This window comes from Penicillium robsamsonii, assembly GCF_028829455.1.
Source record: "Penicillium robsamsonii strain IBT 29466 chromosome Unknown utg000003l_segment0_segment0, whole genome shotgun sequence".
Lineage (NCBI taxonomy): Eukaryota > Fungi > Ascomycota > Eurotiomycetes > Eurotiales > Aspergillaceae > Penicillium > Penicillium robsamsonii.
Genome location: NW_026643221.1, coordinates 6,760,259 through 6,786,129, shown reverse-complemented (window position 1 = coordinate 6,786,129; position 25,871 = coordinate 6,760,259). Strand labels below are relative to the sequence as shown.

At 48.8% G+C, this 25,871-nt stretch overlaps 12 protein-coding genes across 12 annotated transcripts; 5 read left to right on the top strand and 7 right to left on the bottom strand.

Moving 5' to 3' along the window:
* Positions 1-1,605: 1,605 nt before the first annotated feature.
* Positions 1,606-5,355, top strand: N7447_007336 (DNA-directed RNA polymerase III core subunit RET1; the record flags this gene model as incomplete). The annotated part of the gene is made up of 3 exons (XM_057231598.1): positions 1,606-1,665; positions 1,740-2,497; positions 2,547-5,355. 3 exons carry the CDS (start codon positions 1,606-1,608, stop codon positions 5,353-5,355), a joined length of 3,627 nt encoding a protein of 1,208 aa, XP_057086688.1.
* A 262-nt stretch (positions 5,356-5,617) lies between these two features.
* Positions 5,618-7,663, bottom strand: N7447_007335 (DUF4246 domain-containing protein; the record flags this gene model as incomplete). Its single annotated transcript, XM_057231597.1, has 4 exons — positions 5,618-6,187; positions 6,249-7,286; positions 7,336-7,417; positions 7,473-7,663. The coding sequence occupies 4 exons, from the start codon at positions 7,661-7,663 to the stop codon at positions 5,618-5,620; spliced, it is 1,881 nt and encodes a 626-aa protein (XP_057086687.1).
* Positions 7,664-8,306: 643 nt separating this feature from the next.
* Positions 8,307-9,155, bottom strand: N7447_007334 (TMEM53 family protein; the record flags this gene model as incomplete). Its single annotated transcript, XM_057231596.1, has 1 exon — positions 8,307-9,155. One exon carries the CDS (start codon positions 9,153-9,155, stop codon positions 8,307-8,309), a length of 849 nt encoding a protein of 282 aa, XP_057086686.1.
* Positions 9,156-9,677: 522 nt separating this feature from the next.
* Positions 9,678-10,987, bottom strand: N7447_007333 (polyubiquitin-binding protein UFD1; the record flags this gene model as incomplete). The annotated part of the gene is made up of 3 exons (XM_057231595.1): positions 9,678-10,544; positions 10,603-10,920; positions 10,985-10,987. The coding sequence occupies 3 exons, from the start codon at positions 10,985-10,987 to the stop codon at positions 9,678-9,680; spliced, it is 1,188 nt and encodes a 395-aa protein (XP_057086685.1).
* Positions 10,988-11,232: 245 nt separating this feature from the next.
* N7447_007332 (GYF domain-containing protein) lies at positions 11,233-12,564 on the top strand (the record flags this gene model as incomplete). Its single annotated transcript, XM_057231594.1, has 1 exon — positions 11,233-12,564. The coding sequence occupies one exon, from the start codon at positions 11,233-11,235 to the stop codon at positions 12,562-12,564; it is 1,332 nt and encodes a 443-aa protein (XP_057086684.1).
* Positions 12,565-12,814: 250 nt separating this feature from the next.
* On the bottom strand, positions 12,815-14,332 carry rvb2 (RuvB family ATP-dependent DNA helicase reptin; the record flags this gene model as incomplete). The annotated part of the gene is made up of 3 exons (XM_057231593.1): positions 12,815-13,768; positions 13,826-14,272; positions 14,324-14,332. The coding sequence occupies 3 exons, from the start codon at positions 14,330-14,332 to the stop codon at positions 12,815-12,817; spliced, it is 1,410 nt and encodes a 469-aa protein (XP_057086683.1).
* Positions 14,333-14,874: 542 nt separating this feature from the next.
* On the top strand, positions 14,875-18,051 carry N7447_007330 (uncharacterized protein; the record flags this gene model as incomplete). Its single annotated transcript, XM_057231592.1, has 1 exon — positions 14,875-18,051. The coding sequence occupies one exon, from the start codon at positions 14,875-14,877 to the stop codon at positions 18,049-18,051; it is 3,177 nt and encodes a 1,058-aa protein (XP_057086682.1).
* A 306-nt stretch (positions 18,052-18,357) lies between these two features.
* N7447_007329 (uncharacterized protein) lies at positions 18,358-19,600 on the bottom strand (the record flags this gene model as incomplete). Its single annotated transcript, XM_057231591.1, has 6 exons — positions 18,358-18,386; positions 18,445-18,748; positions 18,841-19,036; positions 19,123-19,247; positions 19,318-19,357; positions 19,416-19,600. The coding sequence occupies 6 exons, from the start codon at positions 19,598-19,600 to the stop codon at positions 18,358-18,360; spliced, it is 879 nt and encodes a 292-aa protein (XP_057086681.1).
* A 770-nt stretch (positions 19,601-20,370) lies between these two features.
* On the top strand, positions 20,371-21,798 carry N7447_007328 (epoxide hydrolase family protein; the record flags this gene model as incomplete). The annotated part of the gene is made up of 4 exons (XM_057231590.1): positions 20,371-20,644; positions 20,704-20,760; positions 20,836-21,033; positions 21,098-21,798. The coding sequence occupies 4 exons, from the start codon at positions 20,371-20,373 to the stop codon at positions 21,796-21,798; spliced, it is 1,230 nt and encodes a 409-aa protein (XP_057086680.1).
* A 248-nt stretch (positions 21,799-22,046) lies between these two features.
* Positions 22,047-23,243, bottom strand: N7447_007327 (uncharacterized protein; the record flags this gene model as incomplete). The annotated part of the gene is made up of 1 exon (XM_057231589.1): positions 22,047-23,243. One exon carries the CDS (start codon positions 23,241-23,243, stop codon positions 22,047-22,049), a length of 1,197 nt encoding a protein of 398 aa, XP_057086679.1.
* A 681-nt stretch (positions 23,244-23,924) lies between these two features.
* On the bottom strand, positions 23,925-24,400 carry N7447_007326 (uncharacterized protein; the record flags this gene model as incomplete). Its single annotated transcript, XM_057231588.1, has 3 exons — positions 23,925-24,098; positions 24,164-24,213; positions 24,268-24,400. 3 exons carry the CDS (start codon positions 24,398-24,400, stop codon positions 23,925-23,927), a joined length of 357 nt encoding a protein of 118 aa, XP_057086678.1.
* A 224-nt stretch (positions 24,401-24,624) lies between these two features.
* N7447_007325 (fumarylacetoacetate hydrolase family protein) lies at positions 24,625-25,749 on the top strand (the record flags this gene model as incomplete). The annotated part of the gene is made up of 5 exons (XM_057231587.1): positions 24,625-24,652; positions 24,700-24,938; positions 25,000-25,315; positions 25,377-25,473; positions 25,545-25,749. The coding sequence occupies 5 exons, from the start codon at positions 24,625-24,627 to the stop codon at positions 25,747-25,749; spliced, it is 885 nt and encodes a 294-aa protein (XP_057086677.1).
* Between the last annotated feature and the right edge of the window lie 122 nt (positions 25,750-25,871).

Genomic DNA, 25,871 nt, shown 5'->3' with positions numbered 1-25,871 from the left:
AAATCGGATGGCAATGACCCCTGTCTCCCCAACCACGTGTAGCATTGCATACTTTCTAAATTTCTTTTGCTACAGCAATCAATTCCATCTTCAAGTACTAAGACGGATACATTGGGGCCATTTATTACGCGGATAGATCTATGCATTCGATCAGTAATGTAGTATTTCTCCGGAAAAAGGCGATCTTGCGGTGCATTTTGTGCCCACAAAGTAAAGGGTGGCAATTTCAAAGTTGCGGTCAACCCTAATAAATAATACATCGTTCACCAAGGACCCAGTGGTCCAATACTCGATAAATCATGTCCCACACGAGCAGTACAACTATAGCTACTAATAATAACCCTGGTATGCTGTGAAGGTATGCCTTGCGCATACTGCGTATATGCGGCGGAAACCCTCTTTTCCACGTCTTATACGTGACCGCTTTTTTACTAAAGGATGCTGTTCTCTATACAAAGTACTGTTGTAGATCGCCTCCCTCTAGAACCAAGTCAATCCTGATCAATAGTCCGTCCGTGCAGGCATAAAGGTCCGGGGCTGGCCTGCATGCGCAATGACCCACTAAATGTACTACCATGTCAATGGACAAATCCTTGACAACCTGGCAAGGTCTCGAAATTCAACCCTGCACAGAGTGCTCCATGCGCTCTGAAAAGTTGAAATCAATATAAATCATTCTTTGAATCAGTTTACGTTTAATGGTAAGCCCAAAACTGCTTCTTCGTCTATTTTTTTGAGACTCCTACTACCTCGGAGTTAAGGCCAGTATGCTCCGATCATTCAATCTTGTACTGTTACTTGACAACAATGGATTTAACTATAGATTCGGACAATTTAAGCATTCAATAACCAAGAAAGTACTTGGGGATATCGATTTATTTTGGCCTATGCTCGTTTTCGAGTTTTATTCTGGAATGATATACTAGGGTCGGCTCAAAATATATACCACAGATGGTCAATTCTCGTATCTTGCAACTACACAAAAATCTAGAATTGCTAAAATATCCCCCCAAGAGGAAACAGGTGAGCTCTGAATCTTCAGCCAAACTAACAGGTATGTTATGAATCGCAATCACTATCCCTGGTTATACAGAAAAGACGCCTGTACGTCTAACGTATATTGTACACCGTACAGTGATAAACCCGGCATGCCTATTCCGTGCTGTTATTCCCATCCCTAGTGGTACGTCTATAACCAATGATTAATTCTCTTCCTAGATATACCACCGAGAAGAAAAAGTGTCTAAAAAAAAGATATCGAAAAAGAACAACGAAAAAGACATTGGAGTGGTATCTGGCATCTAACACCCCTAACACCATATCGAGACAGATAAATCAGATTATCAAAGTCTTTTATCGTCAAGGACAGAGGCTGCATACGCGGCCAACTACTCTTGTTATTAGTTATAACATCAAGTAAGAGGCTCGATTGATGCCTCAGGCAACTATCAGTTCCAGCCCGCGGCTTATTAAGCTATCTCCAAATTCCTCAAATCTTCCCCCTCCAAGAGAATCCCTCTTGCGAGCTTCTCTTTGGACAACTGAGTAGTTTGATTGGGATATTTTTCTAAGTCGATATCTCTGCACCCCAGCTGCCTAACCAAAATGCCTCCGCGCAAGAGGCCACAGCCCTCTGCGGCCAGTCGAGCGCGACGTCCTTCAGAGGTAACAAAACTTTTTTTGCCGTCGCAAACCCCATACCTCCGATAATCATACTGACTGCTCTGCTTCTTGACTAGGCCGGAAACCAATCGGCGACTGATCCCACAAAAATCAAGCGCTCGTCCCAGTCCAACCCAGTTCCTGAGCCTCACCAGCATTCCGAGCCCAGAAAAGTTGAACCGGCTTCGAATTTCAAGGCTAGAGATCCATTCGATGCGCTTTTGGAACCATTTTACTACAACAAGGGACTCACAGACCCGATCGACACGGCCAAGGACAAATGGAACCTGCTGCCAGCGTTCCTCAAGGTCAAAGGACTAGTGAAGCAACACATTGACTCATATAACTACTTCGTGGAGGTGCAAATGAAGAAGATTGTCGAGTCGAGTTCAACAATTCGAAGTGATGTGGACCACAATTTCTACATCAAGTTTACCGATATTTACGTTGCCTCGCCTCGACGAGCCGACGAACAAGGCGATGGCGGAATCGATTTCGAATCTACGATCACGCCCCAAGAGTGCAGACTACGAGACACTACATACGCCGCACCCATTCTCGTTGACTTCGAGTATGTCCGTGGCCGGCAAAGGGTTATCCGACGAGCAGTTCCCATCGGAAGAATTCCGATCATGCTCCGCAGTTCTAAGTGTGTGTTGTCGAATAAAACGCCTGCTCAGATGAGCGTCCTCAATGAATGTCCCCTTGACCCCGGTGGTTACTTTGTCGTCAATGGAACAGAAAAGGTCATTCTTGTACAAGAACAATTAAGCAAGAACAGAATTATCGTCGAAACCGACCCAAAGAAAGATATTGTCCAGGCATCGGTTACCAGGTATGCTCACGTCCAACAATTTTTGTTCTTCCATCACTAACACCCGCAGTTCCTCCAACGAGCGTAAATCTAAGAGTTACATTGTCTCTAAAAAAGGCAGACTCTACGTTAAGCATAACGTGCTCAATGAAGACATCCCGATCGTCATTTTGCTCAAGGCTATGGGAATCCACACCGACAAGGAAATGATGCAGATGGTTACTGGTGATGACAGTCTGTATCAAGATGATTTCGCCATAAATTTCGAAGAGGCCATCAATGTCGATGTTTACACTCAGCAACAAGCCCTTGAGTGGATCGGCTGTCGCATCAAGATCAACCGCAAACAAGCCGCTTATCGCAAGACTCACGTGCAAGAGGCAGTCGAGGCCATTGCATCTGTCATTATTTCTCATATCGAGGTCAAAGACATGAACTTCCGACCCAAGGCTATCTACGTTGCTCACATGGCCCGTCGCGTTCTGATGGCAAAGAGTGACCCGGCCCTAGTGGATGACCGTGATTATCTTGGAAACAAGCGGCTGGAGCTGGCGGGTCAGATGTTGGCCCTTCTTTTTGAGGATCTGTTCAAGAAATTCTGTTTCGATATTAAGATGAACATCGACAAAGTCCTGAACAAACGCAACCGGGCCGAGCAGTTCGATGCTTGGACTATCGTGACTATGCATGGAAATCATATCACTCAGGGTATGAATCGAGCCATCTCCACAGGAAACTGGAGCTTAAAGCGTTTCCGTATGGAGCGTGCGGGTGTCACCCACGTTCTCAGTCGATTGAGTTACATTGCAGCTCTCGGTATGATGACCCGTATTAGCAGTCAGTTCGAAAAGACCCGGAAGGTCAGTGGTCCTCGTGCCTTGCAACCGTCCCAGTTCGGAATGCTGTGCCCTGCAGATACCCCTGAAGGTGAGGCATGTGGTTTGGTCAAGAACTTGGCCCTCATGACGCATATCACGACCAACGACGAAGAAGGACCGGTGCGAAACTTGATATTCATGCTCGGTGTCGAAGACATATCGAGTGTTGGTGGACAGCAGCTCTACGCTCGGGGTGCTTACACAATTTCTATCAACGGTACGCCGACTGGTTTGACCAGACGCCCCAAGTCCTTCCTCAATGCTTTCCGAAGACTACGCCGTATGGGCCGGGTTTCGGAATTCGTCAGCATTTACATCAATCACCACCAGCGAGCGGTTCATGTCGCGACCGATGATGGACGAATCTGCAGACCGCTTATCGTTGTGGAGAATGGCAAATCTCTTGTCGGCGTTGAGCATCTCGAGAAGTTGCGCGATGGAAAAATGGAGTTCGACGACTTCCTTGCGCAAGGGCTCGTTGAATACCTTGACGTGAACGAAGAGAACGACTCCTACATCGCTATCTACGAGAAGGACATCTCAAATACTCACACGCATCTTGAGATTGAACCCTTCACAGTCCTTGGAGCTGTTGCTGGCTTGATCCCATATCCCCACCACAACCAGTCCCCCCGTAACACCTACCAATGTGCCATGGGTAAGCAAGCTATTGGGGCCATTGCTTCCAATCAGTTCCAGCGAATTGATTCCATTCTTTACCTTATGGTCTACCCACAAAAGCCAATGGTCAAATCACGAACCATCGAGTTGACAAAGTACGACCAACTACCTGCGGGTCAGAATGCGACTGTTGCTGTCATGAGTTATTCGGGCTACGATATTGAGGATGCTCTGGTCCTGAACAAGGGATCCGTGGACCGTGGCTTTGGACGTTGCCAGGTCTTCCGCAAGTACGTCACGACGCTCAAGAGTTACCCCAACGGAGCCAAGGATTCTCTCAAAGGACCGACATACGAGGATGGTGTTCCAATCCGCAAGCATGCGCTTCTCGAGTCTGATGGCTTGGCTGCAGTCGGCGAAATGGTCAATTCCGGTGAAAGCTACATCAACAAGGTCACACCCAGAGTACAAAATTCCTTGGGGATCACCAGCTCCAACATTGGCGGGGGAGATGTCATCGAAGCATCCATGACCTACAAGCTGCCTGATCCTTCCTACATCGACAAGGTTCTGGTATCTGCAACCGAAGGCGAGACCCAACTCATCAAGGTCCTGACCCGGCAAACTCGTCGCCCCGAGGTCGGCGATAAGTTCTCTTCTCGTCACGGACAGAAGGGTGTTGTTGGAATTATTGCAGACCAGGCGGACATGCCCTTCTCAGACCAAGGCATCAATCCCGACATTATCATGAACCCCCACGGTTTCCCCTCTCGTATGACAGTCGGAAAGATGCTGGAGCTAGTCGCTGGTAAAGCAGGTGTGCTGTCCGGCCAACATGGCTACGGTACTTGTTTCGGCGGTAGTCCCGTCCAAGAAATGTCCCAGATCCTGATTGAAAAAGGTTTCAGCTATGGTGGCAAGGACTATCTCACTTCCGGTATCACCGGTGAGGCTTTGCCTTTCTACGTTTTCACTGGTCCCATCTACTACCAGAAACTGAAGCACATGGTTCAAGATAAGATGCACTCCCGTGCCAAGGGTCCCACTGCTACTCTTACCCGCCAGCCTACCGAGGGTCGTTCACGTAACGGAGGTTTGCGTCTGGGTGAGATGGAACGTGATTGTTTGATTGCGTACGGTACCAGTCAGCTGCTGCTGGAGCGTCTGATGATTTCGTCTGATCGCCACGAGGTGGATGTGTGCGAGCAGTGTGGTTTCATGGGCTATCTGAACTGGTGTCCTGGGTGCAAGTCGTCTCGTTCCGTTGTGAAGATGGTTATTCCCTATGCTGCTAAACTTCTCATTCAAGAACTGATGAGTATGAATGTTACGGCTCGTTTGAAGCTTGATGATGAGTTCCCTGAGATGAAGGGACGTTAAGCTCTGGACTTGGCTTTGGGTCGACTGGAGTTTGGGATAATCAAAATGGGACATGTGCATACTTGGTCTTACGAATGAATGGCATAGCGCGGCGATTTAATATCATCTTTACCCACTTATTCTTTTCTGTAGCACGTAGCTGGAGCTTCAACCACAGCACATTGGATTGACAGAACCATTGCGGAAGTAATCTTCATATAAAAAAAAAGTTCCATTTGAAGAAAAAGCGGAGGAAAAGAAGGAACGAAAAAGAAACCACAAATTAGAGCATCAAAATATTCGACTCAAAAGCCACATGCTGATAGCGAGTAAACTCTTCCATCTCCTGCAAAAGCTTGACCCTTGTACCCAAAGCCTCCTCCAGACTCATCGGCATATTACCCTTGGACTTCATATTATCAAGCGCCACCTTTTGCATAGCTTCCTTGAGCCCAGCCCCACTCTCTGGCACCTCCTTAGTCCAATCCAGTCGCTGCGGCGGGATATTGGCCGTGGAGATGATACGGATATTAGGATCGATAAGGAAAAATGCCACGGCGCGCGCTGTCCCAGGCTTAGTCTTGTCCTTTAGCTCGAAGCGCGTGAACTTGTGTTGTATGGTGCTCGGGTACATGACTGTTCGGCCTACTTTGGCGCGGATGGCACCTGGGTATTGGATGGCCGGTTCGCCATTTTCCAGACCAAAGACTTGCTTCAGCCAGATGAAGTCATTTGGCTCGTGCTCGATTTCTGCGAGCGTGTCAGATTCTACCATGGTGCGGAATTCCATGTACGGGTCTAGTACGTTGTCGTGGCTGTATGGCATGAATGCCGCGGCGCAGATGTGCTCATTCTGGTTCATGTGTTATTATTACCAAGTACTGCGGCGGAACTCATGGAGCTTTCGAACTCACCATCGTGCCCTCAACATGCCATTCCGTCTCGAAACACGGCTCCTCCGGGGTTAGATCAATGCCCAACACACGCGTGATTACCTGCACTCCACGTTCCTTGTAGTCCCGGCCGAGGTCAACGCCTCGTTCAATCCGAACGGCACTGGGCAGGTCCTTGGGAAGTTTGTCCATCAACCAGGGTGGGACTGCCCAGGGAATGAACTTGCCTGCGTCTGGTTGGATAGCACGGTAGTTCTCTAGTCTCCATTTCTCCATGCGCTCATCAAACTCACTCTGCGCCTCTCTTGGATGCACCTGAGGTGCCTGTGCAGTAACTTCCTTTGGGACTGGATAATATTCCGCCTTGTGGTATTCGATTCGGGCACGGGAATGGAGCATGTCTTTGAGGGGAGTCAAAGTGGCGTTCCACTGTGGAACGATGCAATTGAAAACCTTCTCGATGAGTTTGTAGATGTTTCGATATTTGACTGGGTGCAAGTTGTTGATGTATGTGGCTATGTGCCATTGGCCATCATCGCGAAGTTCCCAGTCGGAAGGAAGGACCTGGTAATTTCGGCTGTAGGGCCGAACCTTGATATCTGCCCGAGCCAAGACACGCCATGCAATGTCTTCTCTGGTTATTCCAGTCTCCTTTGGAATTGGGATCACTTCGCCCTGGCCGACACACTTGAGGGCATCATCGACCCCAATGATCCTGTCGGTGAGAATGCGGGTCGTGCCGTAAACGAGCGGATACAATGCCATGGAAATGAGGTCTCGCTCTTTGCCCAGCACTCCTGGATAGTAGTACTGCAGCTCTTTCTTATCGACCTCTAGCACCTCGAACTGGGATATCATATCGCGCAAGATCGACTCAGACAGGTTTGTGTCGGACTTGGTGACATCGCCGTTGTACAGGGCAACTACATCCGTGGTCTCGTAGACCATGGCTTTAAATTGAAGCTCATCAATCATCCACTCGGCCATTTTGAGCGTAATGTCTTTGCCACTGTTCATGGCGGACTTTTTCCACTTCTCTTGCGTCTCGGGGTCAAAGACCTGAAGCGATTTCAGCGGAATGATCAGTCTCGGTTGTATTGACACTGACCTTTTTCCACCACTCAGGAATATCAGTCAGATGCTCCATGAACTCTACCATATCGATCTCACGGAGGGTCAAGACGGGCATGCTAGAAGAAATTTCAGCATTGAGCACCTCTCAGGTCTTGGAGATTCTGCAATTACTTCACGTATCCTGCTTCGATATCTCTATCATCCGCCGCAGATGGAAACACACTCCGGCTTTCAACGCCGTATATGTTTTTCTCGAACGGAGCGAAGTCTAGCGGCCGGTTGAATCCTGGAAGAGCAAAACGACAGTCTTTCTGTGCCTTGGTGTTAAGGAAATTCGGCACCGTGGCCTGGTGTTGGAACATTGTTGCGTTTACTCAAGAACGGTATGACAAGGCAAAGTCCTCAAGAATGATATGGTGATGAGATGATCTATCTTGCTCGGTCAGAGTAACACAGTGCCAACGAAGGGCGCCAAACCCTACTTCAACGAGGTATATTTTGCAATGGCCCGCACAATATCAGACACAATCATTAGAGTAAGTGAGATATGATGATTCACATGGGAGAAGACTGAAACAGATAAAGCTGGGGACACTTAAAACGAGGGCCAAAGTAATGATGCAGGGGTGTCGTCTTATTTCAGGGTATATCGCAATGATGCTCTAGGGAGGGAGCTGCGGAACTTGGCTCCGGGCCGTTCGGCCCTTAGTTTTAACAATTGGCGTATGTCTGAGTGATCTTGGGGAATCAGTCATAGTGATTCAACAGCCTGACCACGGAACTGCGAAACTTTGCTGTATGGTCAAAATTGACCTTCAAAGGTTCGACGGAAACAATTTCCTCTAGGGCTGTTCCTTGCGTCTATATAATTTGAAGAAAAGGATATTTGTGCATAGAGGAAAGCAGATATACATGGTTATCGCACAGCATGAGGTTTATCATGTAACATCTAGTCTTCCAGAGGCCAAAGCAAAACCGAAAGGCAAAATAAAAAGGAATGGGCGATCACGCCGATACCAAGGTACCCAAGTACTCTCTAACAATGCCCCAATACCGATCGGGCTCAGCTCTCATATGTCCAACATGAGGGGAGCTTTTGAACAATTCACGGCGCACCGCCCAACCCTCAGCCTCGGCGTTCACAGCATGAGATTCCACATCACGCCAGTCCACTAAATCATCTGTATCGGAGTAGATATAGCAACGACTGAGAGTCCCGCCCGGGTCAGCCGTCCGCACCAAAGATGTATCATTGATGAACTTCCGGGCAAGGGAGATAGGATCCGGAAACATGGGAAAGGAATGGATCAACTTGAAGAGAACCATGAAAGCAAAAAGCAAGCTTTTGCCAAGTAGTCGCAAGATCCACATCCGCGGAAGCGCAAAGGAGAAAGCCTTGAGTCCCGCTCGTAGGCTCGGACTGCCCGGTGCGCTGTCTAGGATCATTCCTGACATGGGCAATGGGGTCCCTGTAGTATGCTTCCAGGTTTGCAATAAGTGTGCCGTACTCGACATGCCTCCATTTGAGAAAAAGTGCACAAAAACTGGATTTTCAGGGGTCACTAGACCGCGCATTGCTTCCACGGCTGGGGCGACGCGGGCTCTCTGGGTCTGAGTCCCCAGGCGCCAGGTGAAGTCATTTGATGAGCTTGCGACGAAGATAATTCGCGCTGATGGTACTAGTCGTCTGTACTCGACCACATATTTCGCTAGGGCGCGGGGGGGTGCATTCATCCAAAAAGCAAGAAATATCACTGGCCGATCCGCCTTCTCGCTTGGGGGCGGGTCTTGGAGATAGACCGACGGGGCAAGTCTGACAAATGCCGACAAGGGGGTTTCAGCTGTTGTGGCCATGATGCAGCTCCGAGTCGGAGTACCTGGTCTAAGATCAATAATGTAGTCGATTGCAGGCCTGTGGACGGGCGATCCTCGGCTTGCCAAGAGCCGTGCGCACTAGCCAAACTATACGAGGCTGTTCCTGGCCATGAGCATGACTTACCTGCTAGCTGAATTCATGTGCAGGCATATGTATAAGACATGTTCGCTTGTTCCAAAGGAGATAGAAAATTTTCAATCCTTGGGAGTGTTGTCAGATACCCCAGATTCCCCGACATCCCGAGATTCGGAGGTAAAAAGACTGCAAACTAATACCACTGGCTTGAAAACCAAGATCAGAACTGCTTACGAGCGATATGAAGACAGTGAGGTTTATTGGAAGGGATTTTATGTATTCAATTGAAAGAAACAACTCCCCCAACGCCACGTTGAACCTTGCTATGCCCTCGAAGGAAATCCCGCCGCAGAATTTAGAGATTCCTACTATCTAAAAGCCCAGGAGTGTCATGAAAGTGTAGGTTAAATAGATGATTGTAGCCATCAGCGCTTCCCCAAAGTTCGACCACCGCCGTCGGAATTTTTAGTGTTTTCCTTGCTCTTTTGGCTTTCAACCTCACTTCCCGAGGCGGTGCCAGAGTCGGACAGATCCTTTCGCTTCCCACGCAAAGTTTGTCCAATTCCTTGGAACTTGGGCTGGTCATCTGGGACAATTAGACCATTCTCATCACGGGGTTTGACGGGTTTGATTGTATACCCGAAGAAGAGCTGATTGGGCGGGAGTCGAAGAGGTTGCGGGCCGTTGCTTCTTCGGATTGGAGGTGGATGCGAGGAACTTGAGGCACCAGGGGTAGGAGTGGAGGGATTAGGTGTCGGATTCTTGCTACCCTTCTTAGCATTCAGACGCTGTCCTCCAGACAAAAAGTTGGATGATGCCGCACGGGCACCTGCGGCAGCATCGGTGGCCTCGGGGGCAATGGCGGGGTAGTTGATCGATTGTGCCATGGTGCCATGGGGGTGCAATAGCCCACCAGCCGGAAGCTTTCCACCGCTAATGACGCTACCAGGTGTGCTGGTTCCGCTAGTCCGCTGTGGTTCTTCGAATCCAACTGGAGCGGCGAAATCAACCTCCAAGTCGGTCTCTAGAACGGACACAGCATTCTTGGTCCCAGAGGGTTTTGTTTCAAGCACTGCCATCTCATATACTTGATCATTGTATGAAAAAGTGAACACGTCGCCTTTGGAAAGACAGGAGAAATTCCGGAAGGCGTTTTCTAGCACAGCCTTTGGGTCACTAATATCGAGGAAAGAGGTTGACTGTGCCTGGAGTTTGATGAACTGGCCGGGAGGGAGGTCTGTCGATTTGATTTGAAGAAGATCGCCAGGTTCCAGTAGTAATGTTTGCATGAGCTGTAGAGAACCGAGTCTTAGTACAGTCACAACACATCGAGGAGTCTGTCTTACTCACCCAAAATGGCAAGTATATCTTTCCTTCTTCAGCAATGAACTCAAGGACACCTGCATGTGTCATCTTCTCTTTCGCGCCATTGTGAAGCTCGAATAACATCGGATAGGTAATATGAAGTCGGGTAAGCTTGTCCAATGCGCTGGGTGGCATGATGACCTTGCCGCCATGGTTCACATTCTCTCTTTCAGGGCCAGGAAGCATTGCCACTGGATAGCAGCGATAGTATTCATCGAAGCGACGGGACGTAGCACCCGGGCGCGCCATGCCAGCACCTAGGACTCCATCCATGGGGTCGTCGGACCAGTAACCAGGTCGATACTAAAGCTGTTAGTTGGGAGGATCGAGATTAAGAGAGCGAGATTGAAAGTTTAAATTGACTCACCATCTCAAGTTCTTGTAGTTCAAAAGACTAAAGATGGGTAAAGAGAAAGTTGATCGTGAGATCGAGTTTATTTGAGGTACAATATGCTGCTCTCTGGATCGCCGTCAGTGACGCAGCTCGCTCCGCCATGATTTTCCGCTCCGACCCCGGACAAGGAAATCAGCTCTCTCTGAGGCGATTTACCTTTCAATTCCGCGCACCATCATTTTCCTCATTTCTTTTCAACTGAATCCCCCAATAAAAGAGCCATGTCGAGCTCCTTCCCGCGCCCCAAACGCGCCGGCGAAGATTTCGCCAGTACCCACTACAATGACGACGGCGAGGATTCCTCAGAGCACAAGAAGCCCCGCTTCGATCTTCGCAACCCCTCAGCTCTTGCAGCTGATGCGCCGGAAGAGGACGCAGTACTCGATGCCGATGAGATTGGCAGACGTGGCCAGAGAATAAGACGCAAGGCGGTTAATCTCGAGGGTTACGATTCGGACAGCGAGAACGAGGGGTTTTCCGCGCGCACAGAAGATAAACCCAAACGCAAACAAGCCAAGGAAGACGCGGAAGACGATGACATGTTTGCAGAACTAGAAGAAGACTTTGGCGAAGAGGAAGTCGACGGCGATGAGGTTATAAACAAGAACAAGAAGTCCGTTCGCTTCCTACGAGACGATGAGATCGAGGGCCAAGTCGCTTCTTCAAAAGGCGGAGGAGCACTGCATGTCGACCTGAGCAAGGGTGCGGCAGAAATCATTGACGAGGAAGATGAAAGTGATAGTGAGGTTGGGGAAGAGGAGCGCGCCCGAGTCGATGAAGAGGTGGACGAGGAACTTGGCGCGGGTGGGAAGAAAAAGCACGCACCCCTACTGGATGCTTTCAACATGCGAGCAGAGCAAGAGGAGGGTCGATTCGACGACCAAGGCAACTACGTCCGCAAAGCAATAGACCCCGATGCAGCCTACGACTCGTGGTTGGAGGGTGTCTCTAAGAAGGATATAAAGAAGGCCAAAGAAGCTGCTGAGCAACGCGATGCAGAGCGCAAAGAGAAGGACCGAATGGACGACAGCATTTTGACAGCGGATGTCCTGAAGACGATCATTATCAACCTCGAACGGGGCGAAACAATACTCGAGGCACTGGCCCGACTGGGCAAAGGCCTTCACCGAAGGCCTAAGTGGCAAAAGAAGAAAAACAAGAAGAACGCTGTCGAGGATATCGTGATGACAGATGAGGACCCCACCGAAGTGGCCCAGAAGAAGGCAATTGATTCTATTACTGGCGCCGCCGATATCTTAATGGGCCGTGGCCAAATAGACATCTACGACACAGAGCGTGAAATGCTCACCCGGCAGTACCGCAACGCCACGGGTGAGGATTGGGTTGACCCTCCTACAAACGGGGTGACTGAGCAAGGTCCTGCCCTGTGGGAATATCGGTGGTCTGACGCTAGAGATGGAGGGGATGCCCATGGGCCATACGATAGCGCAATGATGGACTCATGGAAGAATGCGGGCTACTTTGGCGAAGGCGTCGAGTTCCGTAAAGTTGGAGATTCAGGGCCGTGGAGCGGCGCTGTCGATTTCTTGTAACATAATCCCTCCATATCAGCTACGATATTGCTTTCGCTACACAAAATACCATTGATGAATGAAATATTAATATCAGATCCTCAGAACAGAGGACTGCAATTGAATCTCAAAGGCCAAAATCACCTCAACAAGCGCCAGTCCTATCATACATCGTTTGATGCGACAAAAAAAAATAAAAATAAAGATCCAGTGTAGTTTTTTCGACCCGCTTAACTGCCCACCGAATAGCCCAGTAAAACATGCAACCTAATTAAGAAAGCTCCATGGCATCGCCATTGGCAGTCGCAGTGAAGCTAACGGCACCTTGGTCACCAATGAAGCGCTGTTCATATTGATTGACGAACTTTACACTCCGAGCGGGGTCGTAGAACAATCGGAAGCTGCGCTGGACGTCATCAACGCTGACCTCCTTCGCCTTGCGTTTTTGACTCAAGAGGTGCGAAGTAGTGATAATGTTACTGGCATAACGAAGATTCGACTCCTGGCCAATTTTGGTGAGAAGGGCGAGAGCATCAGGCGAAAGGTCGATTTCTTCTTCCTGCGCCCGGATGGCGAGGATTTGACGAATCTCGTCACCAGAGTACATCTGTGTGCTGACGATAACAACCCGATCGAGGAAGTCAAGGGGTAGGCCGTGGGGAGAAGTGTAGGTAGTTCCGCGGATGCGTGCCTGGCCGCGATTGCTAGCCATGATGACGATAGGGGCCAACTCAGCCTCAAGGGCACGGTTGATGTAAGAGTAACACTCAATATCGAGCATGTGAACCTCGTCAATGAAAAGAACACCAGGAATAATCTCTGCCTTGCCCTCTTCTTTCCATTCAGCTACCTTGGTATTGATCTGGTCCCGAACTTCACTCCGAATCTCGCCCGTATCGCCGGAGAAGAGGGCCAAGAAGCCTTGTGAACGCGAGTTAATTACGTCGATCTCGTGGAGGCTGACGGTGTGAACGATCTCCTTGCGAACTTGAAGCTCGCCTTCGGGGCATTGGACAAACTTCGTATCGGCGCCCATGGCGTCGTAGTCTCGAGAGCGTGCGTATGAGCGACCGAGCTTGGTGATCTTGCCGGAGGACTTGTCGATCGAGATCACATCGCCTGCCATTACTCGTTCCTTGGTCATCGAATCAATCATCTTGGTTCCCATGTCGTAAATCGTTTCCATGTCCGTGGTCTTGATTGTGAGCTTTCCTTGTTTATTGCCCTGCAGGTAGTCAGTATCAACAGTCATTGATTCGTTTTGTGTAAAGAATCCACTCACGCCAGTAACACTTCGGTCAATTTGAATCTCCACAACTTCACCCTCAATGATTTCACTCTCTTCCTTAATACGCACACCGATGGACTTCCGGAATGCTTGGGTAAGGGCTTCTGTCTTCGACATCTCCATTGAGAAAATTTCAGAAGCGGCAAGCATGGTGAAAGGTACGTCGGGTCCGAGAGATTGTGCCATGCCCATTGCAAGTGCTGTCTTTCCAGTGCTAGGAGGTCCTGCGATTAGAACAGCGCGACCGGCAATCTTGCCTTCCCTCACCATCTGCAAAATCACTGCGGCGGCCTTCCGGGCCTTTTCCTGACCCACAAGGCCTTGAGATGATGTCCGAGGCTGAAGAGTGTCTGCATCGACACCGAGGCCTCTGATATGGGAATGGGCCGCGATGAGGTTCAGTCCCCGGAGCTCCTTGCCCTCTGCGACAGTCGAGATTGGCTGTTTTAGTGTTAGCAACTGTGGAAATATGATAGACGTATTGTAACTCACTACAGCCATGTTTGAAAAATTCCAGACGGAAATGTATTTTGAACTGGAAGATTATGTTGGTAAAATGCGCCAGAGCTCTAGAAAAGCAAAAGAAGAGAGAGAGCCAGGGCAGATCGCAGATCGAAGTGCTCCGTCACCGCCCGGCAGAATAAGCCCTCAAAGAAACGGGGACCCGTTTGACATCATTTATATCTGCGTCACTTTTTCCAATTTACAGATTTGGTGCTCATCGCGTCTTGATCTGACTTTTGTGGTTCTTCTGACTATCCTAAGGGGAATCAATTAGGCATTTGCAACAACGCTCATACCTACACGCACCATACCTGTTTTCGCGTGGTGTACGCGTTCCGCACTTTTGCACACCCGTAATAAATACCCTTTCACGGGCTCATGGTACATTGAGAAAGCAAAATTGCGCCTTAAGTGTTCCATTCTGGGACATGGGCGCACACTGTATCACTTGAGTCAGCCTCCCAAACACCACTTCAGTTCTGTTGCAAATACGATGAGTATTTTGCGATACATTCATTTCATGGAATATGACCAGCAGAATGGATGTCGACCCTCCTAACCCAAATCTCCCTAAGCGACTCTCAGGCCGACTCTTTTCTGAGACACCACAGACAACGACCAAAGCGCAAGATCCTCGGCTTGCCGGTACCGTTAGGCAATCAATTAATCCTCATCCGTCAAACGCCCAACAAGCACACCCTACGACTCCCACAAAACCTGCCTTCATCACAAGAACTCCTACAAACCCCCTCCCACAAGTGCCTCCACTCTCGATCCCTAACAGTGCCCTGAGCCCTAGGTCCACAGAAAGCCAAAGTGCCTCCGATCAACAAAGCACATCATTTATCTCAGATTTGGTCAATTCATTGATCAAAGTGAACAAGGGCGAGGAAGAGAAAGAGAGACTCCAAAAGGAAATAGCTTCCATCAACAAAAACCTACAGAGGGCGAAGCAATCTCAACAATTCCCCAGTGTCATCGCTCTCTTCCAACAGCAGCTGGACGTGGCCAAAGATGAATTGGCCAACCATGTCAAATCTATCGTGCAGCATCGATCACTCTCCAAGCAGGCGCAGGATAATTTCGACTCGACATTGTTGCAGTCGAAGCTTCAGGCTCAGCTCAAAAACATACCCGAGAGGGTCACGAGTCTGGAGTCCACAGTCAAAGGGATGGGGCAACGTCCTGAACCAACCGCCGGCGGTGATGATCCAACGAAAGGGAATATCGAAATCGGATCAGCCCAAAAGGACTTGCGAAGCCAAGATATCGCTGAACTCAAAGAAAACCTTCGCCAAGTGCAGCATACCATCAATAATCCCGACGGATTGCCGAAGGCACTGGAATACATGATGAAAATTGCGAACTCAGTTGCTCGTCAATCTACAAAGATTGGTCAATTCACAACACAAATTTCACAGCTTGAGGATGAAGTGAAAGATGTCGACAAGAAGCTTGATGACAAAGTTGCTACCGTTGAAAAAATGGTGGATACCATCGAGGAAGAACTGAAAATTTCCAACGAGCAGCTTGAGACCAACATTTCTGACGCTAGTTCCAAATTGAAAACTACGAATGAACAGGTTCAGATCAAGCTTTTCTCCATTGAAAGCGATCTCAGATCCCTCAATACTAAGCGACGTGATCTGAATAATCGCGCGTCGACTCAAGTTTCACAAATTGAAACTGACTTGGAAGCTCAAAGGAAGCAGGCCACGGAGCAGATTACCGCCCAGGAAAATCTGGTGGCATCACTCAGAATCCAGCAGCAAAACATTGACAACGGCGACCGACTCTCATCAGAAGGAACCCCAATTACCCATAGTGGGGTGCTTACAAGAGTAGCGTCTCTGGAAAACAAAATCCAGAGTCACGCAGGACTTCTTAACAATATTAAGAAACTCCATAAGGAGGTAGATCTCCTCCGTCTGTCCGAGCTGGCTGCCTTCCGCCAGAACCAAGAGTCGAGTCAAGCAAACCTGGAAGCAAGACACAATGAGACTTTGCAGAAGGTGGAGGACCTGGCTAAAAAATCAGAGGAAACGACCAAGAATCAAACGGACATCACCACAGAGTTTCACCAACTTCGGTCGTCCTTGCCAGCGACCTTGGAGCAGTGTCGAAGCCATCTTCAAACTGGGCTAGATGGATTAGAAAATCGCCTTGCTCCAGTATCTGACCTTGCTCGGGCTTTAACAAAGTGCGAGGACAAAATGGAGGCTCACGTCAGGGCTATTCGGTCACTAGAACAACGATATAGCAACATCACCACAGGGGACTTGGTCGATCGCATGGCATGTGCCATGCAGAAAATGTACCCCTCTGTTGATCAACTGAGTCGACAATTGACGGCCCACCGAACCGAAATTGAAGCCAGAATTTCTGCGCTCAAGACAGACGTAGACGCGTTTAAAGCGGACACAGAGTCATTCAAGGCAGATACAACAAAGGCCCAGGCCAGTGCAGAGAGGCCTCAAGCAGCACAGGCGTCACCAGAGCAGCTCCAGACTTTGACTCAGTTACCGACTTTACTTCAACAGGTCAAAGACCTCTCTGATAAGCTTGTACCTATTGAGAGTCTCCTCCACGAGCATGGTGTTGAGTTGCAGAGAAACCTTGAACTGCGAAGCGAAATACAAAACAGGATCACAGCCCAAGACGACACCATCGGAGGCATTGCTCAAAAGGCCGATGAGCGGGTGGAAGAACTCGAAACGCTCACCAAGTCCACGGAACGGATCGATCCATTCATCACGGAGGCCAATGCTCAAATCTCGCAAATCCAAGAAATTCGACGAAAAGTCGACGAGTTAACTCAAGCTGCGGAGAGCAACGCTACCGCATCGACAGATCTCGGCGACCTCCAGAGACAGCTGAAAGGCTTAGAAGATCGGAAAAAAGCGGATGATGCAGCTCTTGACGCACTCCGGAAAGAGCTTCAAGACTTGAAAGATCGGAACGCAACCGACGATAAATATTTCGGCGAACTCCAGGGACAGCTGAAAGCTTTTGAAGATCGGAGACCACCGGTATCACTGGAGCAATTCAATGGCCTAAGAGAGGATGTGAATATGTACATCAAACGTCTGAGGAATGCCGAAGACACGTTCAAGTCACTTGGAAAAGAAGCAATGGATCCCGATGCTAAAGAAGCAACGTATCCCGATACCCTCGATAAACCAATAGGGCAGCGCATCGATGGGCAGCAGACACCTCAGTCCCGACCAAATGACCGTTCTCTTACCCCAAGGCCTCCCGTGACATCCAAGACAGTCGCCAAGGGCCCCACGCTAGGTGGATATCAGCCAGTCCAACTCAACGGGAAGGGCCAGGCCGACAGCTCTACAATAAGCGCTTCAAAGTTGAAACATTCCACCTTGCAAGCCCGACAGCCATCGCAGACGCCCAGTGGCCCTAGTAGCAGTCAGCTATCGATGTATGCTGGCAAATCTGTCGAACCCCGTCAAGTTCAAAATCTGAAAGGAAAGCGACGGGTGTCCTCTGTAATAGACTCTGATGAAGAGAGGAACAGAACTGAACCCTCTTCGGTAGTCGAGCTTTCGCCAGCTCCCAGCTCTTCTGCCCCATCAAATTTAAACCAGGTCCCTAGCAGAAAGGAGAAAAAAAAAGCAAAGAAGAGAGCGGAACAGGCCGAGAACCCCAACGCTTTAAGCAGACCGGGCAAGAGGCGAAAACGAAGCAAGCAGGATGAGTGAACCGGTTCAAACCTGATCTCATAGATCCCAGGTTTTCCGTATCTGTCGCCATGCGTCTCTTCTTCCCCCTCCGTCCTGAATTACAACTTGCCATGCGAACCATCGATGTTTGCGCGAGTCAGCTTTAGAAGCATTATTAGATACGTTTTCGCCACTGGATAGGCTCAAAGCCTGATCGGCGATTTGCTACCCATCCATTAAATCAATATTACTCAGCATACCACTGGGTGAATTATTATTGTACATGGAAATCCCTATGCATATACGTCTAAAGTCTAAAATCACGTGATATATACTTGACCCCAATTATGTCGACTCTAAAAACTTTACGACAGCTATTATCATCGTGTAAGCATAAAATATTATTGATTATTGTCGAGAAGAGGGAATTACCTTGGCGGAACGCTTCGGGGTTCTCAGAAATAACCCAGTGACCCGCTTCGACGTCCACAATTTGCGCATTGGGGAAGAACTTCTTGATGGCCGGCACAGTGTCATCCGAAACATACTTAGACTTAGTGCCACGGACAAAGAGCGTGGGGCCGTTATATCGGAGGTTATCGGATTCCTTGAAAGGGAAATCGGCCATATGATCCAACGAACCACCGATGATAGATAGCGGCACTCGGAACTTGAGTGTGTTATCTTCCTCGGAGCGTATCAAGTTGGTAAGAAGGAATTGGCGGATTGGAAGAGACTGGACAGTTGTTAGCACGCAAACATGTACCGTAGAGTGCCAGGCTCATGGCCACCCGTCTCCCCTAATCGTCAAAAAGATAAACACGATACCTCTTCATATTCCTCGAGAATTTTGTTGGCATCGGATTGCTTCGATACCTTCGCGGCTTCGATTTTCTGCATGCCCCGAATATATTTGGGGAAATCGCTCTTCAGTGCTGCATTCACCGGTGCGTTGTCAACGGGGATCAAAGCTGACACGCGTTCGGGGACGCGCAGTGCTACTGCCATTGCAGCTTTGGCACCCCTTCACCGATTATTAGTATGACAAGATACACAATATAAATCATTCGTGTGCATGCGTGCACTCAAAATGCGGATATGACCACGTACATGGAATGCCCGATTAGAACGCATTTGTCCAGTTTCTGCTGTTTGATGAATTTCTGCACATCCTCCGCCATGGTACCGTAATTGTGCTCAGAAGCATGGAAAGAATGGCCATGGTTACGCAAATCCTGTTTAGATTTGTTTAGCATTCTCGAATAACGTTTTTTCGTGTCTATCCAAGGACAAGCGGAAACTTACCAGTGCAAAGATCTGGCATTTCAGATCCCGCGCCAAAGCCCTGAGAAATATGTAAGAATATGGATTTTTATTTAGATATCTGATAAAAAAAAACATACTTGCCAATACTCCTGTTGTTTTGCTTTGATCCAAATAGCCCGTGTAGAATCAGGATAGGATCTCGGATAGCTTGGCCGTTTTCCGGGCCAAAGACCTGATATGCCAGCTCAGACCGCAGCATACGGGCTGTGGAGAAGGCCCGGAGGCCTGGAGAACCACGTGTAACCGTCAGGAGAGAGAACATGTTCCGACTTTTACGTTGGGAATGGCAAGCTTGGAAGTATCAAGAGTTGAATGACGATCGGGAACCTTGGAAATGCCCGGGCCGTTTGATGACTAATTGAGTTTGATGGGCTTGCCTGAAGTCGGGGCTACCCAACGGGCACACCTGCCCCGACCTAGGCATGACTCAACAATCTTAGTCCCCTAAGATGACTTTGGTAATAACAAAATTGTTTAGTTACCAAAGATTGTCAAGGGATTAAGTTATCACTGCTAACTGGTGTTCTCTTTCCCGCATTAGTATCAATAAACGCATTACTTCAATACAAGTACTAGTCGTATGTCTCGTAACTGGAGTGACGATCCATAGCAATGCGGACCAAACATCAAAGCAAGAGGGCCTCGGGAGTTTGGCCGGTGTCACTTCCTTCTATCGTTCTCATATCAACATCACGACTCCAAGGTAGATTTAGACAGTTTGAGATGGGATCACACTTGCAGAAGTTGAGAGCGGAGGTAGAGAAGAGTTGCCCAAACAGTGTATTTGATTGCAGCCTAGGCTTAGGCCCCCCAAGCATCAAGACTTTTGTGGCATGTAGGATGCCCCAGCCCGGGGCGCCATGGCTGGCGGTGAAGGCCCCGTTAGGGAAACCCAATCAAATTGTCAACACCGGGGAGATCTGCGGCCGACGTCATCTCACCAAAGCTCAAAGCCTTCCCCCTCCAGGTTAACCCCTTGCCTCCTCAGACAACTTCTAATTTTGATCGATTAAATACAATAACCTCTTCATTATGACAGATCAACCGAAACCGTACAAGATTTCCGTCCCTGATGAGGATCTTCAAGACCTTCAGCAACGTCTAGCACTTTCCAAATTCGCAACTCAGTTGGAGTCCTCCGAGCAAGATCCTTGGGATTTTGGAACTCCAGTGAAAGAAGTGCGACGACTCATACAGTATTGGAAGAATGGATTTGACTGGCGGAAGGCGGAAGCCAAGTTGAATGAGCTGCCCCAATATCAAACGCAGATCGAAGTAGATGGATTTGGCAGTTTGGATATCCACTGTGAGCTTTGTATAATATGGATTCTGAAGGGCCCGATATTCACCCGGTTCGACATGTAGATATCCACCAAATCAACGACAACACGAACGCGATTCCACTACTGTTTAGTCATGGATGTAAGTATGGATTCCCTCTTCTATCTCATCCATCATTTTTTCTATCGTAGTGCGGTATCTTATCTCTACACATAGGGCCAGGATCGTTCATTGAAGTCACCAAGCTGCTATCGATGCTGAAAGGCGGCGATGACGGTCCTGCATTCCACGTTGTGGCTCCGTCGCTGCCCAATTTCGGTTTCTCTTCGGGCGTGACTCGTCGTGGATTTAGCCTCGCACAGTATGCCGAAGTCCTGCACAAGCTTATGATCAAACTCGGCTATGATCAGTATGGTATGGCCCAAAAGGAATATTAATGTATCACCCACACTCGTAACTAACCTAGTTATACGCACAGTGACTCAAGGCGGAGATTGGGGGTTCTGGATTACTAGAACTATTGGTCTACTATACCCTGAGCACTGCCAAGCTTCTCATATCAACATGGCGCTGGCTCAGCCGCCTAAATTCACCGATAACCCATGGGCAGCCCTGCAACACGCATTGCTGCCGTACAATGACCGGGAAAAATCAGGCCTCGAGCGGAGTGAATGGTTCAAACAAGAAGGGTTTGGTTACAACCAAATCCAAAGCACTAAGCCGCAGACCATTGGCGCAGCACTAGAAGATAGCCCTGTTGCCTTGCTAGCCTGGATTTACGAGAAGCTACACGATTGGACAGACTCGTATCCTTGGACCGACGACGAGATATTAACCTGGATATCTATCTACTGGTTTTCTGCAGCCGGACCCGCGGCTAGTGTCCGCATATATTATGAAACCATACATGCCGGAATGATCAAGGGGAAGTCCTACAAAGAGTTGGTTGCGTACGTCCCGAGTGTGAAGCTGGCAATTGCGCACCTCCCTCGTGAAATTTCCATCATTCCTTGCTCTTGGGCTGCTGGCTTGGGTCCGGTTGTTCAACAGAAGGAGCATGCCCATGGAGGTCACTTTGCCGCTTGGGAGGTTCCTGAAATTATTGTCCAGGACTTGCAGGCCATGTATAGCAAGAATGGTCCTTGCTACGGCGCTGTTTCAGGTAGAGATGGATACTAGCTATGTGATGGTTACTTACCGCCATTTGTGACTTTTTCCGTTTCATGTTTCGGCCTGTATCCCAGTTATTTCAAAGGCCATTGAGGTACTAGCAGAAAAGTGAAGGATAAATAGGATAAACTAACGTACGCTTTGCGATTCTTACATGATGAGATGATGACCCAAAAGTAAATTAAAATAGAAGTAAAAGAGGAAAAATCAATTAATATTGGTCAGAAGTTAACATCTTTCCTTCCAAAGTTTCCTGCTCATAAAACCATCACCCCAAAACTGACCAATAAAGATATGAGTAGACAGTGCAATGAGAGACTTATGATAGTGGCACTACCAGTCACCCTCTCAAAGCTGACTAGCGACGCATTGTGGCTCGACGTCCCTGTCAGAACCACCTGCGAGGAATTCGCGGCGTCCAAACTACCCGTAAATGTGAGTTCGAAGGTCACATTTACTTTTGTGTCGGTCTCTGGCCATTTTTGACCAGAATGTTCAAACCCAGCACCTGTAGCGCCTGAGAAATTCAGCTCAAGAGTTTCATTGGTCATAGACCCATTGATATGTGTTCCAGTAGGCCATCCAATAAGAATTTTGCCCAGCTTGCTCTTCTCGGAGCATAAGCTATCTGGAAGAGCAATCATCTGGTCATAAAGACCTGCATTGTCGTAGTGTGCTCTCTGCATAAAGTCCCGTTCCCTATCAGTCCAGTCTTTGAGATCATAGACGCCGTCAAACATAATCTTGTTGCTGTTATCAGCCGCCTGGGTTATGTTTAATGCAACGGCGTCCATGGCTTGAACTGCATTTTCTGTAATCCAGTCCACGGTTGTGGTGAGCCGTATAAGATCCAAATCTTCACACACACTGTATGAATTGTCGATATCCGAGACACGTACGTTGCTCTTCCAGGCCTTGAACCCCAATGTGATGGGGTTGACGGGTCCTGCAGGAGCAGGAGCTTTGGCAGCGACCCATGCAGCGCCCAGCATGCGCATGGATTGTTTGCCAACGGGACATGTGATTAAAGATGAACTAACGATGTCACCTTCTGTCAGGTTTGTGGGTGGTGTTGTGATTGTGTATTTGAGACTGGCTTCGCCTTTGAAAAAGACACCATCCAACTCGCTATAAGCACTAGCATGACCACGACGTGGGTCCCGATTGTATTTATCGTAGTGCGAAGGTTGAAGATCCTCAAAGTCCAGGCGGTGGGAATCTGTGCACTTGGGTCCGCTCGAGGATGACGTAGATGAAGAGGTGTGGTCACTATCCTTAGAGTCATCAGAGTCGCTGTGGCCATTGCGGTGATCGTTGTAGGTATTGCTGTCACTATCGCTGTCACTATCGCTGCCGCTGCCGCTGCCGCTGCTGGTGTCATCTTTTCGTGATAATACTCCCGTTGGAACGGCGAGCAAGGCAAGAGCCGTGACAAAGGGGTGACGAAGTAACATTTCACTCGAAATCGTGAATCAGTTCATATAGTGTCAAAGTAAAATTGTCAGTTGATCATTCCGAAATGTTCGACAAGAAGAAGACACTAGAAAACCTGCAGGAAAGAATAAGCAAAGCTTCTGCAGGGCATGGTTTTATAAATATGCGATCCCGTTAAAATTAATTGTTTTGCGCCCTAATGAAGCGATACCACGGGGTCTGTAGCTGGCTGACCCTGAATGCCAAGGTGCCAAGGGGTCGAAGCGGGACGATGCTCGTGTTCACCAGATAACTATTGGACAAGAATTCACTAAGTGTCCATTTTTGGGGTAACTAACTACAACTTTAGGTTGTAATCCGTATTGATCATGTATCGGCTGAGTGCTTGGCTTGGAATTTCCCATCAAGGTTAGCCTGATGCACGATTTCCGGTGAGAGATGGCTGTGATGTTGATCTGAGCCACACAGAGACATCTATTGTGGCACTGCCAAGGGTGGCTGAGGAGGTTCAGCATCAGGTCTATGGTCTCTGGTCTGTGATACTTTCGAGATGTCACTTTTTGGTTGCTCAAGCTGTGCAAGGTCTTGTCCGCAATCATGAGCACCATCAATAATTGACTTCCATAACCGAGTGCAACATCATAAAAGACTATCAAACATTTATTGAAGTATGGATATATACATGTTCATATCTACAATATCTAGCTGTCCAGCAGCACCGGCACCTTCTCAATCAAATATTCAACAATGGCGTCGGGGCCACGCTCGACCTGCAAGCCCTCGGGAATGGCGTGAAGCTTGATATCTGGTCGAACAGAGCGAGCAATCTGATGAATCTGTTCGGCCTGCTCGGCGGACCACATAGAGGCGCTGAACTATTCAGGACGTTAGTAACCATGGAATTCCATCTAGAATGCTCGAATTCCGAAGTCGGACTTACCAGAACATCGGGGTTGTGCTGCTTAACCTTCGCCTCGACGTCCTCGATTTCTGTGCGAGATTTTGTCAACAGAAATCACTCTCAATGGCTCTCAATATGCTTACTCTCGCAGTTGTCGAGGTAAATGATAGTGTATCGATCACTCAGAGCCTCGACAAGGCGGCCGATGAGGCGCTTGGCGCGCTCGGGCACGGTGTTGACAGTAACCAGGTGGAAGGGACCCTTGGGAGCAGACATGACGGCGAAATATGAATAATCATTCAAAAAAAACGCGACATTAGCCGGGGTTTTATGCCCCAAGTCGAGATCCGCCGCGCTCCCACTTCCCCACAATGTGGGAGGCTCTCCCTCCGCCGCCGGGGTAGACTTACTCCGCTATCGGTGTCAAAGCCCTGGATTATATATGGGGTTTCTGTTTCAATATATTTGTTCCCTCTTTTTACTCTTCAATCAATACAACCATGTCTAAAATCGCATCAACCTTCTCACGTAAGATCTCTCAAGTTGAGTCCAGATCCTAGACTGACAGAAAATAGGCCTGGTGCGCTTTGTGCCCAAGTCGAACCCCGCCAAGGTTCTAATTGGAGAGCCCGTCGATGCCAAGTTGGATGTCGGATTAGCTCTCTACCAGGGCAAGGAGGTTGCCGTGCGCCCATTCTCCGGTACTTCAGTCTTGAGTCCTGGCAATGTGACCGATACAACGGAGACCATCGCGCGTATTCTGTCTCCTTTGGCCCAAAGCGAGGTTGGAACTATTCGCTGTATTGGCTTGAACGTGGGTTTCCAAGGACGACACAAACATTCGAGGTCAATGCGGCTACTGATGCGCACTGTAGTATGCTTCCCACGCCAAGGAGATGGCTCTCCCAATCCCAGAAGTCCCGACATTGTTTATGAAGCCGGCCAGCTCTTTGGCGGATCCCTGGCCTGCACCAACAATTCTGCCTAAGATTACACAGCAGGACAACACTGGTGACTACGAGTCTGAGATGGTTATTGTCATTGGCCGTGATGTTAAGGATGTTTCCGAGTCTGAGGCCCTCGACTACGTCCTTGGCTACACGGCTGCGAACGATGTTTCCAGCCGCACTTCCCAGATGAATCAGAGCCAGTGGTCCTTTTCTAAGGGTTTCGATGGTGCATGCCCGATTGGTATGTCTATTGTGGGATATATTCTATTCAAAAGAATTTTACACTGAAATGATATGTATAGGTCCAGTGCTCGTTTCCGCGACTCTCATCCCCGATGCTAGCAAGCTCCAGATCCGTGGTCTCAAGAACGGCAACGTGATGCAAGATTGCCCCCTGACGTACGTTGTAATTGCCTCGCATCGCTTATGCTATACAAAATAACACGAGTTAACATTGAATTATCCTGCAGTGACCTGATCTTCAGCGTCCCCCAGCTGGTCAGCTTCCTTTCCCAAGGCACCACCCTGCCTGCCGGTACAATCATCTTGACTGGCACTCCGCCCGGTGTCGGCGCAGCAAAGAACCCGAAGGAATTTATCAAGGCTGGCGACGAATTCGCCGTTGAGCTGCTGCCACACGTTGGAACACTTATCAACAAGATCGCGCACCAGTAACGAATTCAGTTTATAAAATGATAGATGTGACTTCTTGAGGCAATAGCTCTCCATTTATGTATGTCCAATAAGACTTACGGTTGCCAGAACAACCGTTGAATACTATAGACATTTTCTGCAAA